Below are 18,499 nucleotides of genomic sequence, written 5' to 3'. Positions count from 1 at the left end.
ATCCACATTGTCAGCATGACATGATTGTAAAAAGGGTACTTGGACAAGTTAACAATTCCCTTGTGAGGGCACTGTCCAAGTGGCACCGTTGCATCGCATTTTACATGAGCATGAATAATTACATCGTCCTTTGCATTACCCCATGTATTGGCATTATCTTCATGTAAATATGCATCTATGTGCATTTATCCCCTTTATGTCACCCTTGGAGTGGTCGACTTTGGATCCACCATAATCATCGCATTGCACATGGTAATCTCCAAATGCAATTTTTTCATATGCTTGCATGCTGGCTTTACTTGTCTTACTTGCTTACCCATCTTGTCTTTCTCTCCACATATTCTTCATATGATTCATACATACATACCCTTAGAAGTCTCTAAACACTTACCCTAGTAGTATGTGGGATTCTTTTGCTTGTTTTATGAAGGTAGTGGGGCTATCCATCCTTCTTTTCCCCTAGTTTGGACACAATGACTCAATGGGACGAAAACTTATTTGAAACCATCACTTAATGCTAAATCTTTTGAACAAATTACACCAAAAGTCTTTTTTTTAATTTAAAAACAAACAAAAAACAAAAAGTCCATTGTCAATTTCATCTATCTTTGCAGGACTTAGTAGGCCCCAGGCAACTGACATGTATGTAAATGTTGGATCTAGAGCATGGCAAGAGCTATAGAGGTTGAAAGGTCAAGACTAAATTCATGTTGACATGGACAATGAGTAGACGATTGTTACAGAAGTAAATTAAATTCCAAGATGGAAGCTTGGACTCATAAAGACAATCTTGTCTATTAGACTAACAATGACAATGACACTAACTAAAAGAGGAAAGCATCATGATATTGTATTCATCATTATGAAAGTGATAGTCAAGTATAATGCTTTATAGAAGTTAGGTTATTCCACTCTCCTCACTGTGAATATGGGATTCTGGACATCTCTTCCTAGAGCATACATCATTTTTCTATTTCTCAACATCCCTCCTCAAATGATGAGTCCCTACACTTGCTGGCTTTTGTCCCCCCCTACATGGTGGCATGGCCCGAGAGACTAGCTCATAGACAACCTAGTCAAGTTAAAGCTTGAGACTACATCTTTGGCAAGGACTTTTACAAAGCAATCCACTATGAGAAAAACATATGAAAGATACAATGAAAATTATTTACAACAATCTATCAGAGTTGTTGATGGTAGCGCAAGCATCTTCTTCTTCTTCTTCTTCTTCATTCATGAACTGGTTCTGATGGTGATCATGTTGCATCTGTTGTGCTCTTTTCTTGTGGAAACATTCACAGGCTATATGGCCATTCTTCCCATAGAAATGACATACAATCCGATCCTTGTTGTTGTTGGTGTTGAGTCCTCAACCACAGTCTTTTGCTCCATAAGTGCCCTTGGTGTACAAGAGACTGTTGTTGGTTGTGTGTTCCTTGCATCCTTGCTTTTAACTTTGCTTTCTTCATCAAGTAGTGAATGCTCGATATCTTTAGGTGAGCAACTTGGAACATTACTTAGGGTGGACACAAGATTCTTATATGGATCCTTATTTACACTTGCAAGCAATACAGCTATTGCTTCATCTTCATCAATATTCTTCTTAAGAATTGCAAGCTAGGTTTTTAGGCTCTTAAACTTGTTAATGTGTATGGTCATGGAAGCACTATCTTTTATTTCCAATTTATAAAACTCCATGAGTAATTTTACCTTTGAATTCTTTGCTTGGATACCAAAGATCTTGTCAAGTTCCTCCCAGCAGTTCTAGCGTCTCTAATGCCAAAGATATGATGTAGCATATCATCACTTAGTCCCCTCGCAATGATGCTTAGTGCCTTATTATTCATCTTCTTCTATTCTTTGGTTTTTGGTCGAGCCACTGCAATGATCCCACTTTTTGAATCTTCTTTCCCTCCATCTGCATCACCTTCATCATCTTCAAAGAGATCCCAGAGGCCTTTCCTCATGAGGTGGTACATGGTCTTTATCTTCCAAGCATGGAAGCCTTTTCCATTGAACTTTGCTATTTGTTCCATTTCTGTCATTTTTTATCAGCAGCAAATCAGCCAACAAAAGAGATGTATTTCAATGTGTCAAGAGACACAAGGTGATTAGTGTTTAACAACACTGCATGAGTATCTTGGAGCTCAATGTTGGATGTCGATGCTTGATCTTCTTCTTGCTTGCTGATTTAGTGTGATGCTTTGCTGGAAATCACAGATCTCAGTGGTAGGAACTTGGTTCAAGGGGCAGGAAAGTGAGAAAATGTAGGAAAGATGAGCCTGAAGGTTGAGTGGCTATGGAGTCCACAGTTAGGGTTTCTATACCTAACTGGTTTTTCTCATATTTCAGCGCATACAGGAGATCATTTACAGAATCCTCTGAGCTGGAGAAAGCTTAGAGGTAGAGCTTCAATTGCCCTATGGTCACGGCGAGTATTGCACTGCGTGCACGAGGAGCAGGCCATACAAACGTCAATAGGTGCAGTTTCAACAGCGAGATCAAATTTCGTCAATGCTAACCTATAGCCAAAGCAATGTCACTGTTTAAAGTAGAAAGTTGCCCAAGGAGTCAAGGGATAAATCTCCAAAAGAGAGCTTAAATAGATATGCTCTAATTTGAGAGCTCCAAAAGCTCAAAGTCAAGTAGGTGCTGTTTTGGCTATGGTTGCCACAAGGTCAAGTGGAGATGGAAGTGAGAAATGGAACCATGAGCTGGATTTGAGCTAACCTGAGATTAACAAAGACTGAGAGAGTAGAGAGGAGAGTTATGCCATGCTCAGCTGTGATACCATGTGAAAATGTTGGATCTAGAGCATGGCAGTGGATAATGAGTAGACAACTGTTACATAAGTGAATTAGGTTTCAAGATGGAAGCTTGACTCATAAAAACAAACTTGTGTATTAGATCGACAATGACAATGACACTAACTAAAAGAGGAAAGCATCACAATATTGTATTCATCATTGTGAAAGTGATAGTCAAGTACAATGCTTTATAGAAGTTGGGTTATTCCACTCTCTTCACTATGCATATGGGATTCAAGACATCTCTTCCTAGAGCTTACATCATTGTCTATTTCTCAACAACGCGTACCCTTGGTCTAAAGCTCGGGCCTATCTAGGGTGATCACTTGGGCTCCCTTAGTAAGATAATCATTGCTTCTATAGTCTTGGTAGGTTACTGGGCAATCAACGTACACCCTTTGTCAGTTACCCTCAATACTTTGAGGTGGGATGCCTTGGGGTAAAAGAAAAATTCATATCAACGAATTATTTTTCATGGCTTAGTTTTGAGCTTGAGAGGGGTGTTTAGCTAAAAATGCATTAGCTTGACTTAAACAGTCCCAAAACACACTTAATAAATGAAAAAACCTTCTTATTTTGAAAAAAAATGTGATCCTAGAGAGTTACTATGTCCCACATGCAAAACCCGAATTTGGGTACCCCAAACTTTCTATAAATCAGTATGCAGCCCACCACTCTCCCTTAATCTCGTTTCTACAAGTTTCAAGAGTCATGTCTCTACTATCCACACCCGGTTTGCAGAGGACATCATGATCAAAGCCTTTCATTGCAGTCTGCTATCACTTGGCACCTCTTTCCAGCCTCAGTACCTATCACCTACCTGCTAGAGCTATTGCCAATATTAAGGAATTTGTGTTTGCTGCTACCAAGGATAGTCACCATCATATGCATCTAGTCACCATTGATAGGAGCTATCGCCATCATCATCCTACTTGTATTTATAGTCAATCTCTCTCCTCCAGCTCTCGCCATCAATTTTCACTTGTTGCCCAGCACAGTCAGCTTGCATTTACCTATTCCGCACAATCACCAGTTTTCTCTCTCCTCAGATACCTGCGTTTTTAGTCTCTCTCCTATACTGCCCTTTGTATCAAATCCAGCCTTCCTTGGCTGCGTTTGCTAGTGTTCTACACTCAGAGGCTGCCTTTGCTATGATTCAAGATCCATTCGGAGTATGACACACTCTGCAACTCATAACCTCTGCCTTGATCATTGAGATACAAGAATTCGAGGTTTAATATTTCACTGCATAGTGTGTTTGCTGCATGAGCACTGTGTATTCGTTATTCATTCACTCTATTATTCATTGTGTTCTCTGTCTCTGAGTTACTCTAACCCTAACCCTAACTGTGTTTTGTGTTTATCAATTTATGCTTTGTCGTACGATTGGTTTTGTATTTTCTGCGTTTAGAGCATTTCTTCACAGCTGGAACTGATGCTGAAGGGTCACAAAGATTCACGGCACATGCGAGGCTGGACAATGATCTTGAGGTGCTGGCAATTGGTGTGCAGGCTGGAAGCTGCAGAAACTGCATCAGATATCAGACAGTCTCACAGAGCGTAGCAATTATACCATGTTAGGATGAGAGCAGAAGCAGGAACTCGTGAACAGAAGACTAGAAACTGAAGAGCAAAGATGAAGGCAATGAGAAAAACAGAGCTCATGATGAAGAAGGATGATACAAAGCAAAAGCCCCTAGAAGTGTGAAAGTGTGTGACTTTAGTTAGGCCCATGTGCATATGAAGACTGCAGATGAAAGAATTGAGACTGAAGAAAAGAAGTTGCCCAAACTGACAGGCTTCCCTAATACAGGCGCATGACCTGACATGAGCTAGAGTGGCACAAAATGTGTCCAGGACACAAATAACATGGGTGACCCCAAAAGAAGGACACTGACCACAAAATGGACAAAATAACCCAAAATGACCACAATTGGACAGAGCTCCTAATGGCCCTCACTGACCCAGAGTGGGACTCACAACCAAGAGATAATGACCATTAACAAGGGGAGGGGTGTCTTTGATAAATGGTGGATATATATGATCAAGGTTTCCCAAGCTGGTGCGGTGTTATACACAGGGTTAGCCACCGTTCAGTAGTTAGGCAAAGCTTCAATTGACAGCCAAGCTAGAAACTAGATTCTACAATTTGGCTCTCCAAAAATGTTTTTCCTTGGCTAGACAATTCAATCCTGCTCTTAAGTTGCTTCTATCTTTAGACGATAGAGACACTTTGTCATTAATAATAGTAGTTTGGCTGTAGTATTGAGCGAGCAATGGCAATTGTGTCAGCTTCCTTGTCCGATATGTGAAGCATTATCCATGCCGAAATATTCAACTTTGTGATATGCCTGGTAATTTGCAGCAACAAAGAACTTACACATAATTGACCTGGTTCGACCTTGCTAATGGGGCAGCAACAAATAAGAAATCAACAAACAATAAGTTCCTTAGAAGATGTGCCCACAACCTCCATGATTAAACAAACATCCAACAATTTGCTTGTAGGTATTATACTAGTCATGGCTTTGTCTGCTGCTAGACTTGCCATCACAATATGACCCTGCATCTTTAAAACAGGGTTTGTGCCAACCACTCTCTTCAAAACAAATTACAGAAACAATCTGCGGGTATTTCTTCTATGTCCAAAAAAATGATATCCTTTTTTCCCTGCCATAAATTTACTCACGTGTACTGTTTGATCCTTTTAACTCCTTCAGATCCTTCCTTTCGGAGACGTATAAAATGAGGAACAATGTAGCATAGCACCTACTAAGACATGGAAAAGAAACAAAATAAGGTTTGCTTTCAACATATATGTGCTTTCTTCATAATGTAGCTAGCAATTGAATAGAAGTGTTTCATTGATCATGTCCATCTCTTGAACCATATCTTATGCATATTTTCCAACTTATATTTTGAAAAGCAATAAGAAGTAATCCTGCAGTCAATTCTGAACATGGCTAATGCATAACTAACAGAATCTTAACAGGAATGTGCCAGATGCCGATAAAGGCTTTGCAAATACATGAAAAGCAAAAGACACAATGCCAAAATAAACAATTTAAAAAAATCATAACACCTTCACTACGAAACGACTGGTTGAAATGTCTTGATGATGAGGAAGAATATTGTTAAGGAAGGTAGATAAAAGTGGCAGGTATACACTTGATACTCGAAGACAATCATGCTGTTTTTTATGCTTAATAGCATTCATCTGCATGATTACACATATATAGACACACTCTTATAGCAAAAACCTTGTCCCTTTTCTCAGCGTTGTCCCTTGGTGCAGACTAAAGTCAATGGAGATACAAAGTATATAAATTCTCAACAACCAAATTCATGTAAGAAAGTTTGAGTGATCCTCTTTTTTTATTTTTGGCAAAATAGGGTATGACTCATTACAGTACTCAAAGAAAAATACAACAAAGTACAAGTGCTTGACAACCTAGCTGGAACTGAATGCTGGAATGGGAGAAAGAAGCCATGAACATATACTACCTAGAGACTGCTCTTCTTTAACTTAAAGCAACCCCTTCAGTGATCTGCAACTTGAAAAGATGTCTCTTATTTTTTCCAAAGCAACTTATGCTGCAATTGTAAGAACAAATCAAGACTGAAAAGCTTGCACCATTCAAAGGCACTAAGTATAAATGCCCTCCAAACCACTGTGTGAGAGATCCAACCTGCATGATTATCGATGCTCCCATATATGGACCAATTCCAAGCTGAAAGAGTGACATTCGCATTTCTGATACAAACTCGCCAGACTCTTCTGAAATCACATTTATAAATGGATCGCGGTTAGAAATTTTAGCAATAGATTGTAACTTTGAAAAAAAGGCTTCATAAAAATACTTTCAAGCTATGACTTCAATATTAACACTCGGAAAAACTTCTGACACGAACTCCCCCTCGTTTATGTGTCAAATATACAATTGGCAAGTTCTGGTTATTCAGTCAAATATAAAAAGAGTGCCTTTTCAATTAGCAATTCAATGCTTCAACAAAACACCCAACCTTTCTTTTTCTAATTCAAACTGAGATCCACAGAAGCTTGCAATTGAACTTAATTGCTTGCAACCCTCCATCTCCAAAACTTCAAAAAGAATATGCAAGAGGCTTCCCTTTGACAAGCTTCTTTCTCCTTGTTAAAAACATCCATTTTCCTTTTTTGTTCAACTATTTTGTCACTTCAAACGTATTCAAGCTCCTTTGCAAAAGCACTTTTCAATGGCTTGAGCAAAGTCACATGGAAAGTATTATGGATCATCCACTTTGGTCGGCGCAACCTAGAAGCCACATCATTATATCTATGTGAAAGCTTTATACAGTGGCCGGCCTTCCCCTTTGCAGATTGCTTTCTTCAAACTTCCTTCATCAAACTTGAACAAAACTCACATGCCCATGAGTTAGAGTGATAAGTCTCTCAAGCCGTCATTGACATCTGCCTGCCAAAAATTCCAAGCTACAGTCAAAGGTCTAATTTGTTGTCACATCATATTTTTTCCTTTTCTTTTCTTTTTTTGTGTTGGGTGAAGCAAGCCGAGGGGAGGTAGATGTATGGGCTGGGTTGGCAAAGAGGGAGAGGGAGGGAGGGAAGGAAGTCATCTAACATCTAGAAAAGGTGAAACTGATTTGAGACCAAAATGGTTGATACAGCTAATACATTTATTGTTAGAGATTAGTCATCCCCTGGACTAGCATTCTTAGGATACAATTAGTGCAGTCAATTCTCTTGAAGGGACTTACACATTTTTCCTCTCAATTAGTTAGCATTTTCAGCAGTCACAATGTACAAGCCCCTTATTGCACGATGGGGCAATACCACGTGGCAGTCAGGCATCAAGATCGCTGATTATTTTGTGCATTTATGAGCAATCATCAGTTTTGTTGATCAGGTCAGCCAGTTTGCTGGCCACCCAGCATATTTCATTGCTTTCTTTTGCGCTATTTATTGCCCCTTTCCAGCCCGGCCTCCATCACTTGTCTTCCAAGTGTAGGTAAGATAGATCTGGCTGGAGGCGATACATCAACAGCCCTCGTACATCTGCCCTCTTCATTTCAGCATTCATTGACTGCATATTTCTGCATTCTTCTGTCTCTTTTCTCTCTCCCTTCTCTCATGTTCATTGTCTTTCAGTCTTCTCCATACGCTTCCACATTCGCTGCACTCTGACATTTATGTCCCATCATAAGTGAACATATGCTAAGTTCCCTCTACAATTACCCCATGTAGCTCTTGTACATACAATTTATGATGGTATATTTTGCTGTGCAGCTCCTCCAAGGTGTCTAGGTACTAGGTAGTGCTGGGGTACAATAGTGTGGGTCCTCGTATAGACTTGCAAATGACACCAGGGGGAGGAAGTACACAAGTGCAAGAGAAAAGACAACAGAAATGCATTCACTCACTCTCTCCGAGACAACCAAATCTGAAATTCATTGAAGGGACACCACACTCAACAAGAATGCTTGAATCGTATTGAATGTATAATGATGGTCTTTGTACACATAGTTGATGGGAAAACACTTTTTTTGGGCAAAAAAATGGCGCTAATTATATTACTCAGAAGATGTTTACAATGAGGTACATGTGCTCAGTAATCTACCTGGAGCTGAAACAAGATCACAAAATAATCAAATGTACAAACCTCTAAGGCAATCTGGGGGGTATCAGGGCAAGCAGCCAAGTGGAAGGAGTATATTGCCACCTCAGCCTCGTACAAGAGGTGGCAGCCTTGACTTACAACCTACCAACAAAATGTCCCCCACGATATGCACCCTAGGTTGGGTGCAACTTGACGAAGCATACAACAAGCTCCTCTCCACACCAACTACACTGCCTTGCATGACCAAAGGCAATGCTTTGGAGTTTCCAAATGCTACTGTGAGCAATGCTTGCAAACTCCATCCTATTGCATCTAAGTCAACCAGCTTCCAACAGCCAGACCTCTGTGGGCCAGAAGCCAAATGAAATATGAATAATGACACCCTTTGAGGCCTCCAGCTATCCCATAGGCGTCGCCCAAAAGTCCATCAGAAGGGCGCCCAATGCTTCCTACATGATGCCACCCAAACCATGTCTTCCTGCATCAAAACATTTTTGCCGATCCTAGTTGTGTAGGCCAAGAAGCTCCACGGCTCCTTGGCGAGTGCTATGGCCAACCAAAACCACTCACCTAGGTCCCACTACAGCTCATCTTGAGGTTGGCTCTCCCAAATGCAAAAGGGTCACTCCTAGAACTCCACTAAGGGTACCTAAGGATCCAACCTCCAAACTTCCCCTACAATCCTATAACCCAAATCCTCCTCTAGGGGATGGCTAATAACATCTCATCCTGCAGATGTCTATCAAGGACAAGCTGCCCACCAACTTGCACCTTGAAGAAAACATTGTGGGAGGCACCACCTACTCTGCTTGCCACCTACAAGGGGATGCCCACTGGTGGCAACATAGTTGCCCACACCTCTCCAAGATTCGCCAGCTCTTTGACTAGAGGATCCAACTGTCAGAGTGCAGCAGTGCGGAAGCGTAGGACTGAGAGAGAGAGAACGCAGAGAGAGAAGAGAGAGAAAGAGACAGTGGAAGATGAAGATCTGCTGTATAAAGTGTGCTGAATACAAAGATATGCAGATATATACACGGGCGCAGTGCGCTGGACTGCGTGTCTCCACCTCGACGATACAACCTGCTGTTCACCTTGAAGTCCGCTGCAGTCTGCACTGTCTCCTGTCTGAAATCTGCGAACAGAGACGGAATCTGCGCGTGTCACCGGTCTGTAATCTGCGAGCAGAGAAGTGTAGGAGACTGCTGGAGATGTCGGCTATTTATAGCTAGAATCTGGACAAAACAGGGCACAGAAAATATCCTGTCGGCTGCATTAAATGCAGCCAACTGCCTGCACTGGTCAGACTGCCACGTGGCAGTCCGACTGCCTGTCTGACTGCACTGGCCTGACCAGCCTGGCTGTGATCTCTAACACCCCCTCTCAGAGCCGGGGCAGGGCAGAAGCCTGAGGGATCTGGAATGTCTCCGAAGAAGAGCCTGGGGAAGTGCCTTCGTAAACAAATCCGCAAGATTGTCCTCCGTCTTGCAGTACTCCACAGTGATGGTCTCATCCAGAAGCTTCTCTCTGATGAAGTGGTACTGGATCTCTATGTGCTTCGTCTGGGCATGAAAAACAGGGTTCCGTGCCAAGACAATGCAACTCTCATTGTCACATTGCAGCAAAGTAGGACGAGTCTGGGGGAACCCAAGCTCCTCCAATAATCTCCGAAGCCATATAGCCTCACATGTGGTGGAAGACGCGGCCCAATACTCCGCCTTAGTAGACGAAAGGGCTACCGTGGGCTGCTTCTTGCTACTCCAAGAGATAACACCTGCACCCAAGGTAAAACAGTAACCTGTAGTAGACCGCCCGTGGTCCACATCACCGGCCCAATCCGAGTCGCTCCAACCTGCAAGTACAAGATCTGAACCATCTGTCCCTGCGGGGTAATGAATCCCTAACTCAGACGTCCCCCTCAAATACCGAAGTATCCTCTGAGCAGCCTGTCAATGCACCGTCTTAGGTTCACTCATGAACCCTGCCAAGAGCCCAACAACAAAACAAAGATCAACCCTAGTGTTGAGAAGCCAAATCAAGGATCCAATCAACTGACGATAGCGGGAAGCATCCGCCATGGGAGAAGCTGAATGGGAAGTGGCCTTCCAGTTCGGATCCATAGGAGTAGAAAGGGGCCGACAATCCTCCATCGCAAAAGAAACCAAGAGCTCCTGTACATATCTCTGCTGAGAGATGAAGATCCCCCTCTGAGACTAATAAATCTCATGGCCCAAAAAGAAATGAAGTAGACCCAAGTCCGTCATCTCGAACGTCCGATGTAAAGCTAACTTCGTCTCTTGGACCTGCTGTGCATGATCACCTGTGACAATCAAATCATCAACATACAACACAAAAAGCACACAACCATCCTCGGAAGTGTGAACATAAAGCTGCGGATTGGCCGTAGAACGTCGATATCCCAACTGAGACTGAAGGAACGAATCAATCTTCTCGTTCCATGCACGCGGAGCCTACTTGAGACCATACAAGGCCTTCTTCAACCTGTAGATTTTCCCATCTGAAGATCCAAAGCCAGGAGGCTGCTCAACATAGATTTCCTCCTTCAAATCACCATTGAGGAAGGCCGACTTCACATCCAACTGGTAAACAAGCCATCTCCTATGGCCAACCAAGGCAAGAACAGCTCTAATGGTCGCCATACGAGCTGTGGGGGCAAAAGTATCATGACAGTCAATCCCTGGGCGCTGTGCAAAACCTTTAGCAACAAGGCGAGCCTTGTGCTTATCCAAAGAACCATCGCTAAGGTATTTGGTCTTGAAGACCCAATCACCTTCTTATTTGGGGGGGGGGGGGGAGGGGACACGAGTGACCAAGTGTCATTTCTCTCAATAGCCTCCAACTCGACTTCCATAGCTTTCTTCCAAGGTGCGGACTGTAAAGCCTCCTTCACGGAGGTGGGCTCTCGATCCGGCATAACACGGGTCATCAAACAATAGTTAGAGCAAACAAGCTCCATAGAATGTGCCTGGTGCCTCCGTGACCGCCACGGACCATCTTGCGGTCCCTACTCCTCAGAAACCCCCTCCATCCCTGAATCACGGAGTGTGTCACGGGCCCGGCGAGGAGAAGGCCGAACCTCCCCTCGTCTCTCTCCATCAGCAGAAGACTCTAGAATATCCACCGGTGGTAACTCCACAAGGGTGTCCGGTGGAACAGTAGACTCTGTGTCAGAAACAAAATCATAATCAAAAGGCACAGGCTCCAGTGGAACTGTAGCAGGAGCCCAACTCTCCCCTGGATCTCCAAGAACAGGATGCTGCTCATCCCGCTGATATGGCCGGAACCTCCACAAACTGCACATCGCAGCTAGTGTACACATCCCGCTTGACGGGATCATACAATCGATAGCCTTGGGACTGGGAGCTGTAGCCAACAAATACCTGCCTTCGGAAAGCTACTTCAAATTTATCACGGTGAGCCTCGGGAACATACGCATCACACCCAAAGACCCTAAAGTAAGAAACATCTGGCTTCGTCCCAAAGTAAGACTCAAACGGGGTCATCCCTTCCACGGCCGAAGTAGGGAATCAATTAAGGACGTGGACTACAGTAGCCACAGCCTCGGCCCACAGAACCTGAGGGGTCTGTCGGTGCTCCATCATGGTGCGCGCCATCTCCATCACACTGCGGTTCTTCCGTTCAAGAATGCCATTTTCTTGAGGAGTGTTAGTATTAGCAAACTCCTGGTAAATTCCTTTATCTGCACAAAACCGAGCAAACTCATTAGAAACAAATTCACCGCCCTTGTCGGATCGCAAGGTCTTCAACTTCCGGCCCGATCGGTTCTCCTCAAAGAGAAGCCAATCCTGGAAATGTGAGAAAGCTTTTGACTTTAATGCCAAAAAATAGGCCCATGTCATCCTGCTGTAGTCATCTACGATCAGCATGAAGTAAGAGCTCCCACGCAAGGACTCATTCCCCATAGGGCCACATAGATCCGTAGATACAAGCTCCATCGGTGAAGTAGACCGCCGCGAAGCTGTGTGGGGAATGGCATCCCTATGCTACTTCCCCCGAATGCAGGAGACACATGGCTGCTGGCTCACCACTATATCCGGCAACCCTCGAACAAGCTGTCCGTCCACGTGACGCCCTCCGAAGATAATCATAGTTGAGGTGACCAAACCGAGCATGCCATAACTCTGACTATGATTGAGAGGTAAGAAAAAGAGTAGAGAGGGCGGTGGAAGACTTCCATTTATAAATGTTCTCCTCATATTCGGATGATAGAACCTTCCTCGATCCACAATCAAGGACTCGCACCGTAGTACTGTCAAACTCCACCAAAAGGCCAAGGGAGCAAATCTTATGAACTGACAGGAGATGGTACCCTAAGCCTAGTACATGCAAAACCTCTGAGGTATGGGTACCACCTCGTCCATCTGCAATAAGCTGCATCTTACCCCGACCTGCAATAGATACTGAAGAGCTATCTCCAATGAGAATCTGCCCACGCGAAGGTCGCAATTGGGCAACACCATCTGATGAAGGAGTCATGTGCCGGGAGGCACCACCATCAACGATTCACTCTCGAGCCTAGGGAGCCGTCATCGCAGCATCAAAAGCATTCGGTGAAGCGTCCTCAATGACAGCTAGATGAAGAAATGCACCTGATGAGGATGCAACCACCGCTCCAGAATCCTTGGTGTCCTTCTTGTTGGTGTCCTTCTTGTCTTTGTCAAGGCAATCCTTCTTCCAATGGCCAGTCTTTCCACAAATATGGCATGTGGAGTCTTTGTTCTTGTCCTTCTTGGACTTGTTATCCCCCTTCTTCTTCTTTTGGTCCTTCCCCTTCTTCTGAGAGGCTTGACCTGTCAGCGCCTCCGACTTGGAAGCATTCTGTCCCTTTAACTGTTCCTCTTGGTCCAAGACCATAGGAACCAACTCTTCCCACCAAAGAGTAGACTCTCGCTCCGAAGCAATAAGGGCAGAGTAAAATGTACCGAATCGTGGCGGCAACTGGGACAAAAGTGTGATCGCCATGTCTTCGGAGGAAATCGGCTTCCCCGCATTCTGAACCTGCATCTGAAGCTGCCTTAGCTTATTAATGTGCTCCCGTAGCGAAGAAGACTTGTTTACGGACAAGGTCCGCATTTGTACCTCCAAAGAAACCCACTTCATAAGGGTCATCCGATTGTACATCCGATCAAGCTCCAGCCATATCTCCCAAGCCACCATCAAGTGCTCAATGTGAGCGATCACGGCTATAGTACATGATAGAAAAAGAAAGGAACGAATCCTGGCATTCAGTTTGTCCCAATGAGACTGAGCCTTGGCCAACTCCGCAGGAGCATGGGAAGAGAGTTTGACTCATCTCTTACTGAAGGCTGGTCGATGTCCTCCTGTACCAGCTTCGCCAAATCATAGGACTCAAGGATGGCCAACATCACGACGCGCCAAATGCGGTAGTTGTCGCTGTCGAGCTTCTGATCTGCAGGAAGAGCCGGTAAGATAGGCACCTTCTGGTCCATAATCGACTGGAACTCCAAGTCAATCTCTGTAAACATCTTCACCTGTAATGCCTTCACAAACGCAAAAGCAGCCCCCTCTGACTGTGAAAACTCAGCCTGCTAAGGCTCTTCCGCGTCCTGAACCTTCTTCACCTGCCGGAGGCGATGAAAAAGCAAAACCTGCACTTGTAGGCTGAAAACTCAAACTTCCTCCGCGTCAAACAGCAATAAACAGCAGCAAATCCACCACCTGGACTCTTTTCCTGTGCGCCCACACTCGCTTCAGCCTTGTTCCAAGGCGCAGCCCTCCTGTCTGCCCTCAAACGCAAAAACGCAAATTTGTGTCGCGATAGAAACTCCTCTTCAAGTTGATTCTGCGCTCAGTCAGCCCTCTAACACTGCTCTGATACCATGTCAGAGTGCAACGGTGCGGAAGCGTAGGACTGAGAGAGAGAGAACGCAGAGAAAGAAGAGAGAGAAAGAGACAGTGGAAGATGAAGATCTGCTGTATAAAGTGTGCTGAATACAAAGATATGCAGATATATACACGGGCGCAGTGCGCTGGACTGCGTGTCTCCACCTCGACGATGCAACCTGCTGTTCACCTCGAAGTCCGCTGCAGTCTACACTGTCTCCTGTCTGAAATCTGCGAACAGAGACGGAATCTGCGCGTGTCACCGGTCTGTAATTTGTGAGCAGAGAAGTGTAGGAGACTGCTGGAGATGTCGGCTATTTATAGCCAGAATCTGGACAAAACAGGGCGCAGAAAATATCCTATCGGCGGCTGCATTAAATGCAGCCGACTGCCTGCACTGGTCGGACTGCCACGTGGCAGTCCGACTACCTGTCCGACTGCACTGGCCTGACCAGCCTGGCTGTGATCTCTAACACCAACCACTCCTATGGGATCACTATATCAATCTCCCTCCTCCTAGCCTCAACTCCATGCTAACAGCTAGATGCCTACTATAAAGCCACCTGACTTGCTGTCCTATAAACTTCTTGCCACACCGTAACAATGAGGGCAAGGCAAGCCACCCAACAACCCACTGGATGTGAGAGCACTCTCCAATCGAAGTCCTATCACGGTCTCGGACCTAGGCGTTCCAAATGACCAGCTGGCACTCTATCTCCTCTTGACACTTTTGGGGTCTCTAAACAATGACCTTGCATAGGCCCTACCACACTCAGAGCAAGCTTAAAAGGAAGGAGGCTATAGGTGGCATGACCTAAGCTTTCATGAAGATCCACCTCAAGGATGGTCTCCACTGCCCACCTAGCCTCGGCTTGCACTCCTAAAACCCCTCCTAGAGAAGGAATTTCCACCTCTAACCACCTAGTGTAAGCCCACAAACCACTAGCTTGCTAGACTCTACTACTCTAGGTCAATGATCCCTAGTCCCCCCCTTAGAGCGGTGTCACATGGTAGTCACCCATGCCACCTTGGCATGGGAATCCTTAGACCCGTCTATACCGGCCTAGAGAAAATTTCACACAAGGCCGTGTAGCTGTCCCACACATGACAAGGAGAAACACCAACAAGAAGCAATTTACCGAGCTATACTTGGTTGACCACTAGGACCCTTCCCCTTAGGGACATGCAGACCGTGCTCCAGTAGGTTAGCTTCCTCTTGATGGAGTCAAAGCACCAAAAGGAACTGTTGGGCTAGTCCCACATAAAAACCAAGATATCGGGCCGTCTATCCTCTGGTCACCCATCTGAAACGAAATCTTTTAGAGAAGACAAGCATGGAAGCATTTGTATTTAGACAGCCTTGAATTTTACTAAATACAATTCATCTGTGAGCTTTCCTATCTGGATATGTTATCCACATGTTATGGGAGTTCTATTTTGTTCCTAATCTAGAGGATAGCCATTTCAATCCAAAGTAAGACTTTCTGGTATTCCCTTTTACACTAGCCACTTGTACTTTGATATATACACATTTCTGTGGTTGATTATCTATTGGCCTAAGGTCATGTGCATCAGAGGCATTCCACTCATGTAAAAACAGACAGGTTGAATCTCAAAGTGCCAAACAAGCAATAACTATGGATATCCTTCATATGAATTGCTACTAAAGAGGTAAGATCGGGTCAAACAACCAACCTGAGGTTACTGAAGTGTAAGCCAAATAATCTCCAGGCATAAAACGTCTATCAAATCCTGGAAGTGGTATAAAATGGCCCGCTCGCACAGCGATAAGCATCAATAAAGTGACAAGTGCCCTTTGTCGAATTTCACTCTTGAAGAATGACTGCAAGCTCTTTTTGATAGTTGTACCCAGTTTGGCCAGAAGAAGGAACCTGTTCTTTGAATACTTTCTGTGCATCACGTTGAATTGCAACAAAGATTCTCCTGATGCATCATCCCGGTTGAAAGATGTAGAAGTTTCTGCTTCCTGTCTATCCTGTCTGTTTCCAAATGTTCTCATATGTGAGAAATCTTCCCCTCTAGCCTCTAAGGGATGACCATACAAATGATGAGATGCAGATGTTAAGCTCGGTTCAGAGACGTTGGTTTCATCCCAGTTGTTAACTAGACTCCCATTCGTATCACCTGAAGCATGCATGTCTTTAGCTGCGAAAATCCGACCTATAAAAATGCAAAGCAAAGAGTATCTGATGTAAGAAGGGATGAAGCAAAGCATGACAAACTGCAGGACCTTGATTTGGACACAGTTACACACTCTTGCCAACTAAAGCAAAGTCTACAAGAATGCCTTCTTCTTCCAAATGTGCAAGTGCAATTAAGTGTATTAGAAATTTCTCTCAAGTTTTAAAAATCAAAGTCTCATGTTTTCAAGCTATAAATATGCTGGCACCATTAACCACCCCTGTTATAGACATATGTAGTGAAGGAAGAAGACTATAACGTAATTGCAAACTGGCAAAGAGAATGAAGTACAGTACAATGGTTGGAGTCTTGAGTGTAACAACTGAATAGTCGGTTGCCATGTGACCTACATAAAAAAGAAGAAAAACAGAACCAGACTTAGAAACAACAAGATTAACTGATCTCAATCCGCACTAAAAAATCTTCCAAATACAATCATAGACCTACATAATAATTGATAGCTTTAATTAATTGATCCCAGAGAAGGACATTAACAGTGTGACTTCAAGATAAAAGACTTTACTTTTACATGAAGCCCAAGGAAACCTACATACCACAAACAGTATGTAGGCCAAGGGCTTTTAGCAACACAATGATGTAAGACACTAGGTCCTGATTGCATGCATGCAAACATGAGTGTGTGTTTGTGTGTGTGTGTGTGTGTGTGTGTGTGTGTGTGTGTGTGTGTGTGTGTGTGCACATCCGGGTTCCCCATAGATAAAACAAATGGGTAACTCAAGAAAGAGGAGAGAGCCCAAAAGACCAAAAAGATCCCCAAAACTTATATTACAGCAGTTATATTATCGGCTCCGATATTCATATCTCAAAAAAACACCTTTCACTTTGCAGCCTTGAAGCCCCCTCACTATGAACAGTTCCTCTCCCTTCATAGATCTCTCCACTGCTCCCCAACTCAGTAGAATCTATAGAGGAGAAGATGCATTGTCCTGATCTGATCTCATGATGCCTTGCAGCCTGTTTTCTAGTTGCCTTTGACAGGCTGTTCAATTGTGCACCCCATCCTTCTCGCAAAGGGTGGCGAATGACCTGATTATACACTAATTACAGCAAGAAATAAATTCACATAAACTGAAAATACAAATGTTACTGATTAATTTTGGACACTAGACTCCTAATAGACCCCAAAATTGCAATTTGGAGGCCCTGGCTAATGTCATCATCCTAGATAGACTGCTGGCTGCATTTTCATTAGATCTGCTGTTGTCCAGAGGCTGATTTTGGTGCTAATCACTCCTCTAGAATTGCTACAGCTGTGTTTTCTCGATCTCTTCGGTGAAGTGCTCCAGTTGTGTTTTAAAAGATGCTCAAAGGCAGAGCTGCCCAACAGCCAATGACTCTCATGGGAGCAGCTGAGGGAGTACTCGGACTGTCAGATCACTCCCGAGGGCTGTAACCACCAATCTGAGCAGGCAAGCAACAAAACATAGCATGTAAGTGTGTGTTGAGTCGAACCAGACCTCCAAGAGCAAGACGACAGCAATTTGACCTGCATTGAGCAAAAACGCAGCTGTCCAATCACCAATCTGATCAGGCGGCAGCAGGGAAGGCTAGAACAGGGTGTTGGGAATAAAGGGCCCTCATGCCTTTTATATGTGCTCGGGTGTGAACACAGCCTTAGTATACCTATACTTTCATATATATATATATATATATAAACCTAAAGAGGTACACTCATTATTGTACCCACAAGTCGACCTCACTCTCTCTCTCTCTACTCTGCACTCTCTCTCTGCCTCTCATGTTAGCAAACACTGCGTGTCTCGATCCTCACGCCACCTCTGAGCTCAACAAACTGGTATCAGAGCCATCTAGTTCTGCACGCTTCCCAAGATCTGATGAGACCAACAGATGGCTGGAGTTCTTGGCGACCTGTGTTTCGGGCTAAGGCAGAAGACCACGTGCACAGAGGGCGATTTTAGGAGGAGACATCAGGTTGCAGGCAAAGGCTAGTAGTCAAGTCAACGGACTGCT

At 44.1% G+C, this 18,499-nt stretch overlaps 1 protein-coding gene across 5 annotated transcripts in view; it reads right to left on the bottom strand.

The window, feature by feature from the left end:
• The window catches only part of SCY2 (SecY protein transport family protein), a 133,418-nt gene that overhangs the window by 103,526 nt on the left and 11,393 nt on the right, over positions 1 to 18,499 (bottom strand). For 4 of the 5 annotated variants that reach the window (XM_087671147.1, XM_087671142.1, XM_087671144.1 and 1 more), the window contains exons 2-5: positions 16,804 to 16,853; positions 16,001 to 16,486; positions 6,497 to 6,585; positions 5,497 to 5,576 (exon numbers count right to left, since the gene is read on the bottom strand). In XM_087671147.1, coding sequence (XP_087527273.1) covers positions 5,497 to 5,576; positions 6,497 to 6,585; positions 16,001 to 16,486; positions 16,804 to 16,853 — 705 coding nt within the window. The remainder of the gene's footprint in view (positions 1 to 5,496; positions 5,577 to 6,496; positions 6,586 to 16,000; positions 16,487 to 16,803; positions 16,854 to 18,499) is intronic. The other variant, XM_087671146.1, reaches the window with a different exon arrangement.

This window comes from Lygodium microphyllum, chromosome 29 (genome assembly GCF_053477565.2).
Source record: "Lygodium microphyllum isolate KBCC chromosome 29, Lygodium_microphyllum_v1.1.10, whole genome shotgun sequence".
Lineage (NCBI taxonomy): Eukaryota > Viridiplantae > Streptophyta > Polypodiopsida > Schizaeales > Lygodiaceae > Lygodium > Lygodium microphyllum.
This window is presented reverse-complemented; position numbering and strand designations above follow the sequence as displayed.